Raw genomic sequence first — 18,757 nt, 5'->3', positions numbered from 1 at the left:
GGGGTTGGTAGAGGGGGTAGAAATCTTTCTGTAGAATAACCTCTACAGTGTCTAAAGCTGAGGGGGAATGCAGAAATTAAAATTTAGTGATTAGTGAGGGACTTTACAATATCTGTTTTCTAATAATTTTTTTTCTTTTCTACTAGAAACAGTTAATGCTCTCAAGTATTCTCCCATTAACAGTAGAAGGATTCTTTTTCAATTAAAGAAGAAAATAATGACAAAAATATATCATTTACTCTTATCAAGGCAAAATCTGTCATTACTTAATAATCTGGCTTTTGGAATTGACACTTTAAAAAGTAATCTTCAATCAGAGATCCATATGTGCTTGTAACATCCAGCAATACAAAACAAAACAATAGTCTCTTTCCCTTTGATAATTTATAGTCTTTGTAAGTGGCTAAAATGGTTTTGAAGTTTTTCCATCATTCAAATGCAATTTTGATTCATATTGACTGATCATCAGTTGTGTTCCCCCTTTTAAGAAAAAACAGCCAGACCAGTTTTTAATTTAATGCAGTAACTGTTTTAGAATTTTTTTAATATAAGAACAACATTTCTTAACCTAGATTAAGGACCTCATTTATCATAACAAGTTTGTATAGGAAATCTTTGAATGAAACTCAATGTTTCACTAACTTCATACTATATTTTCTACACTGCTGTTCATTATAAAGCATGAAGCACAAAAAAGTCCACACTGTATTAGCAGCTGCACATGTACCTCCACAAAACTTCAATCCCAGTTCAGTACTAAATGTCTCTTGGAGATGCCCAGCTAGCTATGGAATATAGACAGATGCAGGACAGATTACCAAAAACATCTCAAAAAAGGGAGTTGGTTTGTGTCATGTCAAGGAAGGGAGTTCATTCCAGGAACTGTAATTGCCATTACTAGAAATGGATTCCTGTAAGGCATGAACCATACACAATTTAAGGAATTCCTCTGACTCCTAAGTCAAGACTGCTTGTAGGAAAAAGCCATGTACTTTGTGAGATTTAAAATTCTCTTCAGAGAGACATAAGGAGATCTCTGTAAGACAAGTTCCATATATTAATTATTCCACATGTGAACTAAGTATATGTGTTAAACAGTCCACAAAATTAAAACAAAATGTAAAGAATTAAAATTAGTATAGCCCACTACTTAGAACATATGCTACCAATTTTTTTTCATGAGGTAGGTTTGGTTTTTTTAGTGCTTACTCATAAGAAAAGACTATTTGCCCTCTGGAACAACTCATCAAGGATATCAGCAGAACATTCTGAAAACAAAGGCATTTTAAATGAATGTTCTTTGAGACTGTGACTGATGTCTGACTAATGAACAAGGTAATTGGTTTATTTATCTAAACCAATCCTTTCTGGCTCAATAATGGGAATGACATAGTTCACAGTTGACTAGGACTCCCCTCCTGAAAATCACTATATAAGAAAAACTACCAGAGAAAGTAACTCAATATTTCTTCCATAAGCTTTCCCTTAATTTTAGACTGCAAATAATTTTTCAATTTTAGGTTTGATTCTGAGCATAAGACAATCATTTCAACCAATAATAGTTGGAATAACTTCCTTGAAGATAACCTTTATCTGAAAAAAATTATATATATTAGATTCCCTTTTTAAATCACAGAGACTCTAACATTAAATTGAAAGCAACTTCTACTTTTAATAGGGATAATCCCTATCTTACACCTGAGGAGACAAATTTTCTTTATGTTTAGTTCTGTAAAAATAATTTAATTTTGAAAATGAGTTCAAAATACATTAATATTTTAAGCATTTAACTTATTTTCTTTTTAATCAGATTAGTTCAGCAGAAAAAGAATTCAGAGTGATAAATTGCTTGGGCTGAGGAAAAAAGCAATAGTGAAGGCAGACATTGTCTTCCTTTAGGTTAAAATTAACTATCTTCTGTTTTTCACTTAATATGCTTTATATACTAAAAACCATGAGATTCTTTTTGTAACAGATAATTTTGTTGTATCAAAAACCAGGATGTAGCTACATGTTCTTATTTTGGGCTGTTGATTGGTTATATTACCAAAACACACAGCTACAAAGAAGTATTTTTGGGTTTAATCTGAAAATATGGACAATTTATCCAGTGACAGTTACTTAATGCTGCTTTATCCCTGTTATCATTAATAAATCCAAACAGTAGTATAACATAGTTACAACAGGAATTTCTGCTCCAGAACAGCAGTGCATTTCACAGTGGTGTAGAAAGCAGCATTTCTGATTATGCCATGTTTGCCAGTTTTAACTCACTATGGCATCTCAAGTCTTCTAACATTTACTGAACTCTACCTTCCACTGTCTAGTAATGTCAAAAGCCCATGCTCTAAAGACAGCAAGCATGAACTGACATCACAATTTTAAGAGCAATCACGTCTTCCTTCTTTGTTAAGAAAAATTAAATCTTCATATAAAGGGATCAATTAACTTCTCAAGCAATAGGAACCTGCTTGGTCCAAGAGCAGAACTGAACCAGGAATGCCATTTGATACATCTATTTAAACTGCTGGCCTCAGCCTTGGTGCATTTCCTTTTAAACAGTTCTTCATAAACAGGATAGTGAAAAATCATGGAACATGATCATGACAGCTCCAAAATAAACCAACAATCCTCTTCTCCACTGACTGGCAAAGTGTCTTAGCAAGGCTACAGTGGCTGTAAACTGAGATTCATAACCTAATCTCTGTCTACACCCCTGCACATTTTAAACCACCTATACATTTCTAACACATTGTTTGATCCTGAAAAGGGGAAAATTGGTAAAAAGAATTTTGAAGGACTCAGATACAGATTTTGGCTGCAACATTCAGTTTACTCCATGGGCAAGAATGGGAGTGTTATTGTACAAATGCATTTTGTACCATTTGTTTAGCTACTTAAAACCATTTCTTAAAAATTCTCTTAATATATCTTAGTGACATTATAAATGTAACCGCAGCTCACATCAAAATAGTTTAAAAAAGCAAAAAAGTATGAGAGGAAGCTGTTACACAGCAAGCATTCTTTAGCTCAGGACATCTTGCAGTGTGACTGCAGAAGGAATTATCCCTGTGACTGAAATGCTGTGCATTAGGAACTGTTAATGGAAAAGAGAACTGTCAGTAAGAACTGGCAAATCAAGCTGAAGCAGAGTTCAGGGACTTTCTTTTGCAAAGGCAGAAAGAAACTCTGACTGCATAGAACAACCCTGCCAAATCCAGAGCAATTTCTTGGTTTAAAGTATCTACTTTACACAAGCAATTTGTTTCCAGATCCTCTTAACATCAGGAAAATGAGACATGATGAAGCAGGATGAAGCTGGCAGGCCATAGGTCACTCTCCTGCAACCAAAAAAAGCATGAGGGGGGAAAAAAAAAAAGGCTGTGGTCATTTCAGAAACCACATCTCACACAGACAGAACACTGAACCAACTGTTATTTAAGCCACTGGGCTGAATATAGACTCTCTTGCCAAAAGTGTCCAGACATTATTTTTCCTCCTTATTGCAAGAAGTCTTACCCTGCAGCTTCAATAAATGTGGCTTATATGGAGGCGCTCTAATGAGAAACACAGAGGACTAAAGATGGCAGAAGGGCAGGAATCAGAGGAAAGCTGGGGCAGGCTGAAAGGTTAAACAGAAATGTGCATTTCACCAGTCTAGGCATTTTCAAAGTGAACTTACCTGAAAGTCTTGATCATCAATTCCAAATCTCTCTCTTAGATTGCGGAAAACCATTGGACAATATTCTTTAAATTTGAAATGACTTGGCATGTTTTCTCTGAAAGAAGAGAAAACCAATTCAACTTCATTACTGCGCATATATAACCAACTTGAGAATTTTGTCTCAAAGCTGTTCACAGAAAGCTCAGGGTAACAATCCTCTTACAATTTCTCTTCTAATGCTCTTTTTTCCACTGAGATTGGGTTATCTTGTTTTTCTTCACAATGTTTAATGAATGTTTATTAGCTTACTATAACATCATTATGTTGTAGCTAAGGAACTACAACCATGATGAAATTAACACAAACTGTATTTTGACAATTCTGAACTGGATGGACTCAAAAGAAGAAAAGAATGCTTTCCCACTGCCCTAAACTTACTTCAAAGGTGAAATCTTAGATTGGATTATACAAGAAGTATTATACCGTCGGTGACATCAAAAAATAGTAACAGCGCCAAAACTTCAAGAAAAATTTACTCATTCAATAGAGAATGTTTTAATATCCTAGTGTTCATTTTAGACTTATACAATAGAAAAGTTATTTTCACCTTTGTCACAGGGCTGAAGACCCAAAGTAGCAGAATTTTTCTTTTCTACCTATATTCTTGAATAAAATTCATGTTATACACACACCAATATTAACAGTTTTGTATGTCTGTACATACTGCTCACGAGGCATTTTATTTTTAAGAGACAATAGATACTACATGAAATTACCATAATGCTTTTGAAACTTCTATATGATGGGTATGATTTTGTATTACGGAAAATAAAAAGCTGAACATTATTCACATTTAATATAGGCTTTAGATTTTCATTCTTATCCAAATACAACACTTAATAAAGAGCACATTAAGTTATACTTTTAAAATACACAAATAAATTCTTATACACCCATAAATAATCACACCAAGAAAAGATCACCTTCAGTATCTAATATACTCATAAGGCAATAATAAACCATATGGAGGAAAAAATTCTACCCAGCAGCCTTTGCTGTTGCTTTTTAGAACAGCACAGACGGTTATGTTTATCTCAGGATTAACTTAATCATCAAAACTTCAGTTCCATGCACTGAAAAATAACAGAGTTCATAGTACTTCATAAAAATATCACTACCACTATCCACTGCTGCACAAAATTGTTACTTGTACTTACTTGTTGAAAAGGTGATTGTCCACCTTTATCTTTGAGTACGCTTTGAAATCATCTGGCATCAACATAACAGGGATTTGAACATGGCTCAGTTCATTGATCTAGAGAAAACAGAATACATTTAGTTGCTGCTGTCTTTGCAAAGATGCTACATATATGTCTTAATCCTGAAAGTCTACTATTTCCTGTGTATATATCCCAGGAGTGAATGCAGGTAATGGAAGAATGTAAAAGCAGGGTTATTCTTTCCAGATCAAACACAATCTCAAGAGTGACACTTTGGAAGAGAAGAAACAGCATTCCATATTTAGACTTGTTTCAGAAATGAAGTGCTTTAAAGCACAGCTGGAGTGTACTTTTTATGGAAGGTCAATGACAATGCCACCAAAATCCTTTCCTATACCAACACATTGTTCTTATTTTGCCAGTCAAGTTATGCCTTCCAAAGATAATTCAACTTTTTATTTCCAATTACTATTTACCCCTGCAGCTTATGAAGAAATTTTATATGCCTGTGTCTTGAACAGTTTGTAGAAAACAAAGTGAAATTTTGCATGCATGTGAATGTACGTATTTTCAGTTCCATAAGCCGAAGTTTGTTTCTTACAGTAGTGCAAAACTCAGATGAGTTTTTATAAGTCACAGTATTCAGGCATTTCTTTGATTGCTCACATTGGACAAACCATTTAATTAGATAAATTTTTGCTTAGAAATAGAGGTGACATTAAGTCCTATGGTTTTCCTTATTTTCTTACATTGATGTGGACCACCTACTCTTTCTAGCTTTGAAATGAACATTGTCAGTATTCTCCAGATTAGAATTTTTCCACTTGTATTTCTAATTTACTTCTGACCACATCTCTATTATAAAATGTAGACAACTTTACCATGACCTAGTTTGTAGGTATGTTTTTGGTATTGCATGTATTAATCTACCCTTACTTGACTTAAGTTTAACTAGAACATGATAAATATAAGACAGAACTGTTAAGCTTGCAATGGTCCTTCCAACCAGGAATGAGACTCCCATTATAACAACAGTCATCAAATACCCATGACATATGCTTTATCCATGTTTTTATGGCACTCTACACCCTGGTCATGCATCTCAATTTACCCAGTCAAATCTTTTTGCTCATATAGAGCACATTATTCTCAGCAGCTTTCTACAGGGTTTAAAGGGAGGTCCCACTCTATAAGAATGGAAACGTACACTGGGGCTGGAGGTAGCAACACAGGTGTGCTCCTCTGCTCCCTAGCACTGCTTATCCACCAGTGCTTTCCAACTAGGAAGATGTTAATTGCCTGTAAATGCTACCCTGCTTAAGAGAGGCTTTTGGAGAAACCTTCACTGAAGCAGCTATATTTAAAAATACTGGAGGAAAAAAAATGCACTTCCTTCAAGCATGACCTTTAGAAGAGCTGAAGTTAAAGAAAACAGGAGAAGAGTGAAGAGTCCTCTAGCTCTTAAGCAGAAGAAAGAAACCTTCCTTCTGGCAGGAAAGTCAGGTGGTCTCCTTACCTTTCAATACTTTAAAACCCCAGTAATGTTCCCTGCTATGTCTCATTTTTGTCATTCTGATCTTGCAGCCCACATGAAAAGTGCAAAGAAAGCTTCTTTGGAAAGACCTGAAAAGTTTTTGATAGAAGAATGGCAGCTCTCAGCAGAGCAGAGAAAGGAAAGAGAGAGATATTGGGGATGAGCTCAAAGTGCTCCACTCCTTGGTGTTGTAGGGAGAATGCTCTTTTCCCAGTCCAAAGGGAGAGAAAGAAGAAACTCGAATAAATTTCTGAAAACACAGCTGTACAAGCCTAATAAATCATGATGACACCTCATTAAATACAACATAAAATAACAAAATGCTGATTGAAAAATCACTACACCCAACATACAGGCTCTTTACTGAAGCTGATACTGCTGTACATCAATCTCACCCTGAAGCCACAAGGCAGCTCACGAGTCTGTAGAACCAGTCTAGCTGCTGTACAAATAAAACTAGGGACACATAGATATATTACACAGAGGTATGAAATTCTGAATTTGTTTTACAGAATTACCATCTCTTTCAGATTGCCAGATCACACAACGCATTTCACACTTGAATGAAGAGTAGCAGAAATGTACATGCATATACATTACAGACAAAAATGATCCCAAGAACACCTTCTGCTGAATACTGTAAAAAATCCTCAACTACCTACAACAAAGTTTGCTTGCAAAATTGCATTTTAGGTTATCAAAACTGCATTGATCAAATTTTTATGTGTACTTGCTTTCTTAATTTGCTGATATGAAGTTTCTCTGCATACATCTACAGATCAGCTTTCATGCTGTGGATATTTAAATTTGTGCTATGTAATGGCGCAGTTTTACTTGTGCCTGTAGGCCTTACAAGCATCACCTACACAGCAGAATGAAAAAGCCTTTGTATGTGCATACTTTCAGGATTCTTTGATTTTAAGAAAAAAATTCCAAACTACTTCTCCTAAGAAGTTCCCTACAAGATATAAATGTACACTATCCCCATTCCCCAGTCAGAGGGTTTGATGGTTTTCTTCTTTTCAGGAGGGATGAATTGTTCAGGGTGCTTTTTGTCTTGGTTTGTCTTTTTTTTTTTTTTTGGTGTTTTTGGTTGGTTGCCTTTTTTTTTAAGATTCATCCAAATCTGAGGCAAGTAAAAGTAATTTCTTTAATATTTTTGGGAATTCCTCTCTAGCAGAGCAGGAAAATAAGAAAGCAGGTGATGAACACCCAGTAGAAGTGACCTTTGGTATGGCACAGCAGCTGAGTAATGGCATATCCCAGCAGCACAGACCATTAATTAATTTAAACCTTTTGAAGTATAAGGTCTGGCTCTCTCTGCAATAGGACATTTTTGGATGGATTTGATGAGGCCAGACTGGAAAATGTGCACAAGAGAGAATGGAACACCCGTGTCATTAGATCTTGGTGGAAACTGGAACCACATTGTGGGGGGGAGGGAGAAGAAACAATATCCAAAACACCCCCCCCAAACAGCTCTTGAAAAGCTAAAAGAAAAGGGAAAGATCAGAGGGATCAATGCTCTACTTTGCCATCACTGTGTGAAGAAATAGTCACATCTGAAAGACACAAAATATGAAATGCAAAGAAAACATTTTGAGTCTTCCAACTTATCTCAAATGAGTATTTTGCTTCTCTTTCTGTGTTTGAAAGTTCAGCACAACAGAAAATGTGTTAAGATGCATGTGATACCTTTGACAAGTATCATGTCCATCTCTTCATGTTACCCATTAAATACAGTGAGCTCCCTTAGCAATAGCAAATGAGATGTGTGCATGAGGATGAAAGTTCAGTATTCCAAATTACAACAGAAACTGTTACAATAGCTGTAATAATTACATAAGAAATACTCATTTTCCTCTAAGGAGTGCTTTTGAATGTAATAAAATCATAAGCAAGAAACAATTGCCCAAGAAATTGAGGTAAACAAGAGATAATTGCAAAGCACAAATGAAACAAAAAGAGCTCACTGGACAGAGGACTGAAGTTCGGGATCAAACATTCACTTAACTGCAATTATTTCTGAGAATCCACATGTACAGCATCTCAATAATAAATGCATGTACATCATATTGAAAAGGAAAATTCTTTTAGTCCTGCAACCTACATTCTTTAATTGCCTTGAATTATTGTTGCCAATGCAAAATTTTGCTGCAGTTTGTCTTTTTTGAAAGGGACAATGCTTGCAATCTTTGAGGAATTCAAATCCCATAAAATAGCCTTAGAGAATGTATTGCTTTAAATATGAATGACTAAAATTTTAGTTGCACAGTAACCATGTATATTATGTATAAACACCTCATGTGTATTAATAACATTTGTTAACTCATGCACACATGATATTAACAAGTGACCCAGAAGCCTCCATTGAAGTAATTCATTCAGTATCTTTTGTGATATTAGTATAAACACAGGTGGCTATGTGACACTTGGAAACATCTCCAGACAACTTACAAGCTTTAGGACAAAAGAAGGTTAAAAGACTTAGACTGGCATTGCCCCTTTAAACACACATGCAAAAAACTGTGGCTCAGAGTGGTGGCTTGGCCATGGGAGGTGAGAGAGGGCCAAAGCAAAAAGAAGTTTTCAGGAATAAAACGAGTGATTACAACTCATTTTGCTCCTGCAGGTTTAGCATTGAATTCATACTGTCAGGATAACAGAGGTTGTAATTAAACTGCAAATAAGGGAATAATAAAAGCCTACTGGACATTGAATAAATAGTAAGACTCAGCTGGTAATGATTTTGAAATTAGCACACAGAGAGGTGTTCCCACAAAGCCATCTTATATTGGTGACATTTCAAATAAGCTTCTCTAATTTATATGATTTGAAATCAAGCAATGACTATATCATAAATTGTTAGGCATTATTAATAGCCCTTATTTAATTCAGATACATTCACCCTAAACACCACATTACTAGGGCAATGCATAATTAAGCATTAGTTTTCATTCTGTCAGAACATAAGCAGCAATAAATTGCTTGTATGCGAAGCAGACAATGAGATATTTAAACTGCATATAATAAAGGCAATTTACAGCATATATTGCATGTTTAACTATAAGAGTCAGAACAACAATCCTGTTTTCCAACAGATAACAAGCTGATGCCCATTGCTACAGTGTTACAGCAAGAAACCTGTGTAACACATTACAGCTGGTATTACTCATTTAAAAACCCAAATCAAGCAATTGGCCTACCAACCAACTAAAAAAAAAAAAAAAACCCATAAAAAACCCCAATAAAGCCATGTACAATGTCCAAAATTTAATCCCAAGAAGACCACAAATCACACTCAGACTAATTAGTGATGCCTGGCTTCTTTTGAAACTCTCTTCCTATTTAAAGCCTTCATACTCTATGGGTTTGTTTGTTTTTTTTTTTAATTTAATGTTGCAGCTTTAGTATACAGCATATATACTGTTTCCTTTTATTTTAACATATCAGCCCACCAGACTCGCTGAAACTATGGAGGGATGAGGTGCTTTCACACCGAACAGCCTGATAGAACATCTCAATTGCAGTTACAGCTCTTCGCAGTTTCACACACAGGAAAATCCCTGCTGCTCCTGATGCTGGATGTGGCAGAAGTTGTAGAAGTGCTACTTCTTTTCAGCTGTTTATCTCCCAGCTCTCCTTCTGTACTGAAAGCTAATTCACAGCAGTCTGATCTGTTGAGACAAACAAGCTACAACTGGTTTGTTACTCTCGGAGAAAGCCAAGCTAATTTTTCACAGATTTGTGTATTTTTAAACACTGATTTTGGAAGAAGTGGGAGTGATAGAGACTTCAGAAGAAAGAAATTATTGGGATGTAAAAATAGAACTGAACTTTTAACACCACCAGCAGAACTGAGATTTTTATGTTCAGGGTTTTACTTTCTGCATCACAGCTTCTACTTTGGCAAAGAAACTTGCACAGAAATCTGAAGAGAAAAAAAATATCAAACCATTTTTTTGGTTCAGACACAAAGTCACCATTTTGAACAGGCCACAGACTTCCTCAACAGCACAGTTAACTCATTTACTGGTAGGCTAATGCTTATGAAAGCAAGCCTGTGGGCTTCTAGTGGACTGGTGTTACAAAATGGGGCTGTAGAACAAGAACACAACAGAGGAAACTCTTTGGAGTATAAAATTCCACATTTAGGGTCTTCCAGCACCTTCTTGATCCTGAACACCCTGTAGGTCTTACCAAACAGAGCAGTTCCCTGCTCACTAGAGCAGGCACCTACAAGAGAAAGTTGCTTCAACTTATTCATTCTATTGTCCTGTAAAAAGCCCTTTCCAAAGCTGCTCCTATTTTGTAAGGAGCAAAGGTTTAGGTTAAAGCAGCAGGCCAAGTGGTGACAGGCAGAGCATTTACATCCTCTCCTTCCCAGATGTGGAACACACTGTGGTATTGCTACCAGGACAGTAAACGCCTTGTGCTGAAGTATAAACTGAAAGTGAAGTGATTATTTTACAACTCTTTGAAATCTACCTTGAAGGGTCTGAAAAGGGTGGATGAGGTCAGCAGCTAATCAATTTTGTGGAAGACATTTGCCTGTTACAGGGCAAAACTATCATTTGATAAATGTCATTTGACAGTTTAAATTACACTCAAACCCATTCTTGCAAGAGAAATAAAAGGTTAAGTTAAGTTCTGCTGTAGAGAAATAAATCAGTTCAGCAAAATACTCCTTAATATGTTTTAAATGAGGTTTTCATCATTTCAATCACACAAAAATTCATCTCTTTCCCCTACCTCTCCCTGCTACCCTGCAAGGTAAAAACTACCCAGGCTTTTTTTTTTTTTTTTTTTTTTTAATTTTGCAATGTATTAGACTTTAAAGGGCATAGAAGACTTCTATAAAAGGAATATCCAGTTACCTATTCAGAATTAGGTCCCAAAATTAATGCAATTATATGACTACGAAAAACAGAGGGTAACACATTTAACTTTTTCTGAGTCTTTGGAATCATTGCAATTTAAAGTATATGAACAGAAAAAAACCCTAAAAACAAAAGTAAAAAAAACCAACAAAATCAAACAAACTTAAACCACCCTGCTGCCAGGCAGCTACATAAAAGAATCTAAATTTTACATGTCTCAAAACATCTACCAGTAATTACCAGACCAGCTTTGTGTTTTTTACAGTTCAGGTGATGCCTATCATTAGATTTCTGGCTTTCAATAAAATTCAGTAATTTAATATTGGAAAAGTAGGCCAAACTGAACCAAGAGTATTCCAAACTGCCTTAACATATACTTTTTCCTGAAGTACAAACCACAGAATATCTGAAAGACTCTGCAAGAGTATTAAATATGGATCATATTTAGCAATACTAAAAAATGAACAGCTCAACAACAGCTATCACATTTTATCAAAAAGAGTAGCAAGACCTTCGTGAAGTCTTATGATCTGCCTTTGAATTAAGAAAAAGCAAACCAAAAGAAAAAATTTCACAGCAGACCCCAGATACTTTCATGAGACTTCTTGGCTGCTGTTTTCCACAGGAAAAGGATCTGTTTGGGCAGGGTAGGTCTGTAGTACATGCACCCATGTGGAAAACAGGATATTGTGACATACTCAAAGAAAGCTCTGGACAGGATATTGTCCAAACACAGTCCTAAAACACAGCAAAGAAATGGTTTCCAAAAAGCATGCATGTTTGCTTTTAAATTTGGAGTATGAGGGTCCAAAAATCTAGACAAAGGGTTTTATAGCTTGTTTATCACTCCTGATCAGAGAGTTTGGAATGACAGGGTTTAAGAACCTATAACAAAAGCACTTAAATTTCATTTCCTTCTCAACAATTTTGATTGCAAGCTTTTAAGTCTTTCAAGTCTCTTGGACACTTGCACAATCTAGAATATCCAGAACAGCTGCTGTACACTGTCAGACAAGCATTAAGTCACATTTCTACAGATTTGGTTAAAGTTCCCATGAATCCCCTTATACATTTCAATGAGTGCAAAAATTGACACTTCATAATGTGCCAAATAATCAAAGGCCAAAAATAAATTAAGCAGCTCAGATATAATGTCTGTTGTGATAATCCCTCCTTCTCCTAAAAGCTAGGTCAAATGCCATAATATGTACAAATACATTAATGCCCATTAATGAACTGGGAAATACAATAACAGAAATATGACTTGTTAGCAGTGGAGATTTTTGACAAGCTAAACACTTCTAGTAGCAAACAGCACACAAAAAGAAAGGCCTATCTCAGTCCAAAAGAAAATTGTAAAGGACTGTAAGCTCTTTGTACTTGGATGAGTTGTGAGGCACACTTTAGACATGAGCTCATCCTTGTTTGCAAATGCAATTGTTAAGAAGACAACAAGACAAGGGACACAGCTCAGACAACAATTTGCAAGCTATTAGCTTCCCACAAATCTGATAAAAGAACATTTTATTTTTTGAGCAAAAATATCGACTCATCCTCCTGAAACTTAAATTTGTGCTGGGAGGTTGATGTACTTTGACAATCTTTCATATCAATGGGCATCCTCAATTATTGTTTGGAATAGTGATTCAAAATACACACACTTATCAAAAGGTCTGATAGCCATCTGGTCTGTATTTTTCTAATTAAAAAACAAAATGCTTATCTGGCAACAGATAAACTTTTAGCTCACTTGGCTTTGTCCTAAAAGCTTCACAAAAGAATGACTAAAAAGAGGAAGATGATAGGAGGCACCAGGTATTTATTATGACATAGGGAAAGGTTTGAAGAAGACAGGATCGATTCTATATACAAAGCAGAATTACAACTCGCAGACAGATGTTCTGCCAAGTCTCTAAATTATCTATTTATTGTGGATTCTAGAAGAAAAATTCAACAAGGAAGAACACAATGAAATAAAATTATATTCCATGAATCCTGTTGCTAAGATTTGGAGAAAAACCAAACTTGCCAACCAACCGGGAAACAATCATAAAGGAGTCTATTAAATAATGCTTATCTCATAGCAGCTTTTAAGATTATATTTTTTTTTAAAGTATAATATTTCTGAATAGGAAAAACGAGGTAATGAAATTAAACATAAAATTCCAGCATGCAGTTGAACAAAAAAGGAGATGCTGTAGCCTAACCGAATGCTGTAACTGAAAAATGAAAATCAATAGGAAAAACTTCTCTTCGATACAGAAAGGCAAAGTATAATGGGAAGAGAAACCTAAGGAACCATTTTGCCTATAACAGCTGCTTAATAAAGAGAAAGGCTTTAAGAGCATCCTGCCTAAGAAAAACAACCTAGAAAGTATGCAGAACAAATGCTATGAAGCAGCAATTTAAGTCATCAGATGGGCCTCATTAATTTTCACAAGTTATAACAAATGCAGAAAAGCCAATTTTTTGCCTATTTTTACACTCGTATAATGAAGGTAATGCATTTCACATTATTAGTAATAGTAGTAGCAACAGTATTAAAGAAGACCAGTTGTGAAGGGGGTCTAATGTGCTCTCATATATTCCAACCTCACAAATACATTATTATTTAGAAAACTGTTGACTTGTGAAAAGATGACATTAAAACATGATTCCTTCTGGCCATTTCTGACTATGTATTAGGTGAAGGCTGGAGCTGTGAGGCAAATTTTCTGCAAACAGCAGCAATGCTATTTGCATTATATAAATCTAATTTTCAAAGTTAATAAACGGACCAAGAGTGACCCTGGAAGTACACGAAGGTCACACCACCCGTATTCCCATGCTCTGTAAGGTGATGCAGCAGTTGCTCTCGGTAACATGGACCAACAGAATAATTGGAGAGCACAAGGGACAGAACTTGCTCTGCCAGCATGTCTTAGCCTGCAGCTAAATGAACCTTTTTTAGCCTCAACCTAAATCTCCTATCCTTCAGGAGAAGTAATAACTTTACATGTAAGCACCGTGCAAAATATTATCCTAGAGCTCCAATGGGTAAGAATTGCATTTCCTCGGTTTAGAGAAGCTCCTCTATTCACCTCTCTGATGCATGTTGGTTGTGGCACTGTATTTCTCCTGCATTTACCATACAGTCTTTCACTTCAAAGTAGTGTAATGCCTGATGCTGGGCTAACAGGTCTGTAGTCACCTATGAGGGTTATCAGCTTTCCAGGTTTTATCAGTATTTGAGGTGGTGCATTCCCCTCCATACCCTTTTCAGGCTGCACTGTGATCTGAGAAATGCTCATTAGGGCTCAGCCTTGAAAACAGCACCTGGGCTCAGCTCCTCTTGAGCTTATCAGAAAGGCTATCTGCTCCCAGGAATGGCTAACGAGCTCCTATTTCCCTTATGAACAGCCTTGGAAAATTTTTCTTGCCTGAATGGCATAACGTTCCTGTTCTTACACTTTCAAAGAAAGTGCTGACCCAAACTGTGGCCAGGATGAAGCTGAAACAAATTATGACCAAAAAAAAAAAAAATTGTTTCAAAACAAATGAATTTGTTTTGAAAACAAATTATGACTGAAGCCCACTGTCTTGCGACCCTACGAACAGTAGTCCAAAATGAACTCTTCTGAGCTGCAGTGGGCTGTGACCTCCCTCTGACTGGGGCCTCTCAGAGCCAGAGAACCCTCATGGTTTCCCAGACTTGGAGGAGCACTGAACCAGGAGTCCTGGACTTACACCTCCACTCCTCAAGGCTCAGCCTTTCACCCAACAGGAGATCCAGGGCATTCAAAGCGATTCTTTCACTGCCCTCCAACAGGAATTTTTCACAGGTGCCTTGCCTGCACTGACTCTTTATGTCTGTGTGCATATGCTACAGCAAATCTGAGAGGAATTCTGCTTTCTTAGATGTTTAAGTACCCTGGATATTGAAGCAAGATAGGCCTGTAAGTAAGCTTGTGACATATGACTTAACCTTACTTAAATACTGCTAAGTGTTGATCTTTCGATGAGTTGCTAAGTATAACTTCTTGTAAAGTAAGGTTAAATGCTAGTAAGTGTTATTCCTTTGTTAAATTGTCATGATTAAGTCATTATTTGGTTTAAGGTAAAAGTAAAGTACTGTTGAGTGCTGTTAAATGCTGTTTTAGGCCATGTTCTTTTTTATCTCGCTCTCACTGCAATAATGCACACATCCCTAGACAGTTCACAGTTCATTTCTGTTTTGTCTGGAATTTGTTTGGTTTTATTGTAGCTTGTTTTTCCTTGCTGTCCCTTCTGTCCTGTAAGTAGTAGAGTGAACCTTGCCAATGAACTTTGTCATGCTGTCACTTAATATTAAATCTGGCTTTTGCTGATACCCTTGCCGATGATTTTTTAAGCCATCTCAAACACTCCTTCATAACAGGATGCCATCCAGACAGTTTTTGCTGCATGAAGCCACTGTATGGGCTTCATTTAAGAAAATGCTCTCAGAGCAATAGCAGAAGCTCTTGCTGGTCAAGACACCATGACATCTGGAAGAAGACATGAAAGGCCTTAAAGTCCCAAGGAAACCCAAAGAGAGCCCGAGCTGAGTAGCAAGCTCAGAACAGACATCTGGGATTGTTTAAAGGTTGTTTTAGCACTTTCCTGTCCACCTCATGGTCACTGACTTCTCCTGTATATAGTTTCTAAATATGCATTAACCTCTCCTTCTCACAGACAGTAAAACACACTTATTTGGATGTAAACTCTGCAGCTTCTGGCTACTGAAGCAATGAGTTTATGTGCCACTCCTTCAGGGTTTGGGAAAGACCAGTATCCACGTATGGTTATAAGGAGCTGGGTTTTGCTACTGCTCAGGATATCCTTTTTCCTCACAGAATCTCAAATTTATTTTGGCAGTAATACCACATACAAAATTTCATTAATTTATTATCATTACTTATGAGATATTAACTGCCCAGATATAACAACTCTAACGTTGATTTTTGCTGAAGGCCAAGTACTGCACATTATTTCCAACCCCCAAAAAGCCTTCCCAGCCCTGCAGAAGAAGAGGGGTGTAAGGGGAGGGTGCAGCAGAGCCACCAGGGGCTCATTGTCTCCCAAGTCCTGTCATTCTCCTAGTTCAACTAAATTGTGAGTTGAGATAATTATACGACTCAAGGTAAGCATCTTCTTTATCCCTTGATATGAAATAAAATATAATTTCTTAAAAGCAACATAATATAATTGTGCAACCTTTTTACTCTGTTTACAGGCCAGAATTTTGCTATCAGAGGATTTCCATAAGCTTAGGGGGACAATAGGACACATTCAATGGGCAAAGACGACATAAATCCACTTTCTATTTATACTTTTTATAGCCCATAAATAAAAAGCAACCCCAGTGGTTTTAGTGATGTTAATCTGAAAATGTACCAGTGCCACAGTGCCTCTGAAAGGAGATCAAATAGAAATGACCAAACTTTGTTATTCAGTAAGCGCGACAATAACAAAACATCAACTGTAAAGACAAAACCCAAACTGTAATGACACAAAGTTTTCTGCAGCAGTTTCTATTATGCTAGCCATGGTAGCACTGCTCCAAATCCAGTCAAAAAGCATTTCCCATGATGAGGTGGTTGGTGACAGTATTTGATCAGCTGCCATTCATTTCCTCTCCTGAACCCAGGAATCACATTTCCATGACTCGGAGCAGAACCACCCCACAGAAACTCTCTCTCATCACTGGCATTTGACTCAGGTTATGTATTGCTAATGAACAGTATGAGAAAGAAAATCTAGCTTTTTGATTATTTCCATATGTGAAAATCCAAATTAAAAACATTTAATGACTTAATTTATCCCTTAAGCAAGAATTTCATATACATACATACATATTTTATATACACACACAAATAATTTAATAAAAAAAGCCCTGAGCGGCCAACATGCATTTTCAACCATTAATGCTAATCTGAACACAGCAAATTCTCCAATGCAAATTAAAAAACAAAAAAAGGCAAAATGAAGAGTTCTGAATAGTGCACCCACAGTGAGCACAACATTGCATTTTTGAAGAGCTGAAGCCACATGGTATCAAACCAAGCAATATTTTTGGGACCAGAGGCAGGAGCAGGCTGCCTGCACAGCACTGAGGCCGCTTAACTCGACCCACAGCTGCTTTGCATCACTGCACCAGCACAGGCGATCTGGAATGTGCACCCTCCTGCCCTCCACGTTCCTCTGAGCACACACACTCATTTTCAGGCTAAGAAATATTTTCTGAAAAGCAGCGTTAAAAAGGAAATACTGCCCTTAGTTTTCATTTAAATATAAAGATCTGAAAAACATACTCGATTTTTTTTTTTGAAAGAGAAACTCACAGTAAGAGCCACTGCCATTTTTCTCAAGAAGACTCAGACCACAAGCTGCCGTACTTTGTAAAATACATGCTAAAATGAGAAGTAACAGTAACCTGCACTAATGGCAACACAGACACTGATTTCCACAGCAGCAGCAAAGCGAAGGGGCTGCATGGTCAGGTGGGATGTGCTGGCCCTCCAAGCCATAAGGAGTCAGAGGGAAGTTCACATGCACCAAGTTAAGGATCCTGCTTGTCACTTTTAATCAGGTAACATACAAAACCCAGGATGGATTTAAAGTGTCTACTTCAAGCTTGTAAGCTCAGGCTTTTATTTCTGGTATTTGATGCCCCACCATTATTTATGGAAACATTTATGATTTTGTACAAATTTGACTGAAAACGTGCAGTTAATACTGGGGCACTTTACAGGAAATCTAGAAGAAACACCTCTCTCTAGTTACAAGAAAGCTTTTGAGAAGAAAACAGGCTCAGTGAGCCACAGGTGTTCTCAGAAAAACACACAAAGGCCTATGCTTCAAACAAGTCAGTGTTGCCACCATCGCCACAAAAGTAACATGTCAAATCTGACCCATTTTTTTCTGCTGTTTCACCAAGATTTTTCCCCTTCTGACATGCCTGGATGTGTTGTCAGCTGTGTGATAAACCAGAGCTAGAACCCAAACTAAACCTGCCAAAAAAGGACTTTTGTTCATTTGGATGACTTGTCAAGCTTCTCACTGCGAGGTTGCAGGGAAGCGGAGGCAGCAGAGAAACGTTTCCTTGTGCAATTCCTTACCCTAAAGTGTTTGGACTATGAGCTACAGCCCCTCAAGCTGGGAGCACTGCTTGCAATCTGAGATGTGATTATTACAAAGTGAGGAAAAATTAATCCAAAAATGTACTTTAAAAGTTAAATGAAATTTTTAACTTCAATACCTTGTACAACATATGACAAAATGAAAAATAACAGTAACCAAAACTAACCTCCTGCACATAAACCTATTTTGACATTTGATTTTGCTGCCAAGATTTAAGTACTTAAAAAACCCCAAGTTTGCTGAAATGCAAAACTAACTTTGGGTAACAAACTTTTTTTTCAGGTGAAGACAGAATATTTTCTTCATTTCTGCTAACAAA

General features: G+C 36.6%; 1 protein-coding gene across 2 annotated transcripts in view; it reads right to left on the bottom strand.

The window, feature by feature from the left end:
* The window catches only part of PIP4K2A (phosphatidylinositol-5-phosphate 4-kinase type 2 alpha), a 107,820-nt gene that overhangs the window by 45,567 nt on the left and 43,496 nt on the right, over nt 1–18,757 (bottom strand). For both annotated transcript variants that reach the window (XM_071428826.1, XM_071428825.1), the window contains exons 2-3: nt 4,882–4,979; nt 3,683–3,779 (exon numbers count right to left, since the gene is read on the bottom strand). In XM_071428826.1, the coding sequence (XP_071284927.1) occupies nt 3,683–3,779; nt 4,882–4,979 (195 nt within the window). The remainder of the gene's footprint in view (nt 1–3,682; nt 3,780–4,881; nt 4,980–18,757) is intronic.

Source organism: Agelaius tricolor, unplaced genomic scaffold (genome assembly GCF_023055355.1).
Source record: "Agelaius tricolor isolate 1412-34295 unplaced genomic scaffold, bAgeTri1.0.p SCAF_6, whole genome shotgun sequence".
NCBI lineage: Eukaryota > Metazoa > Chordata > Aves > Passeriformes > Icteridae > Agelaius > Agelaius tricolor.
The sequence above is the reverse complement of the archived record's forward strand: the minus strand, read 5'-3'. Positions and strand labels throughout refer to the sequence as shown.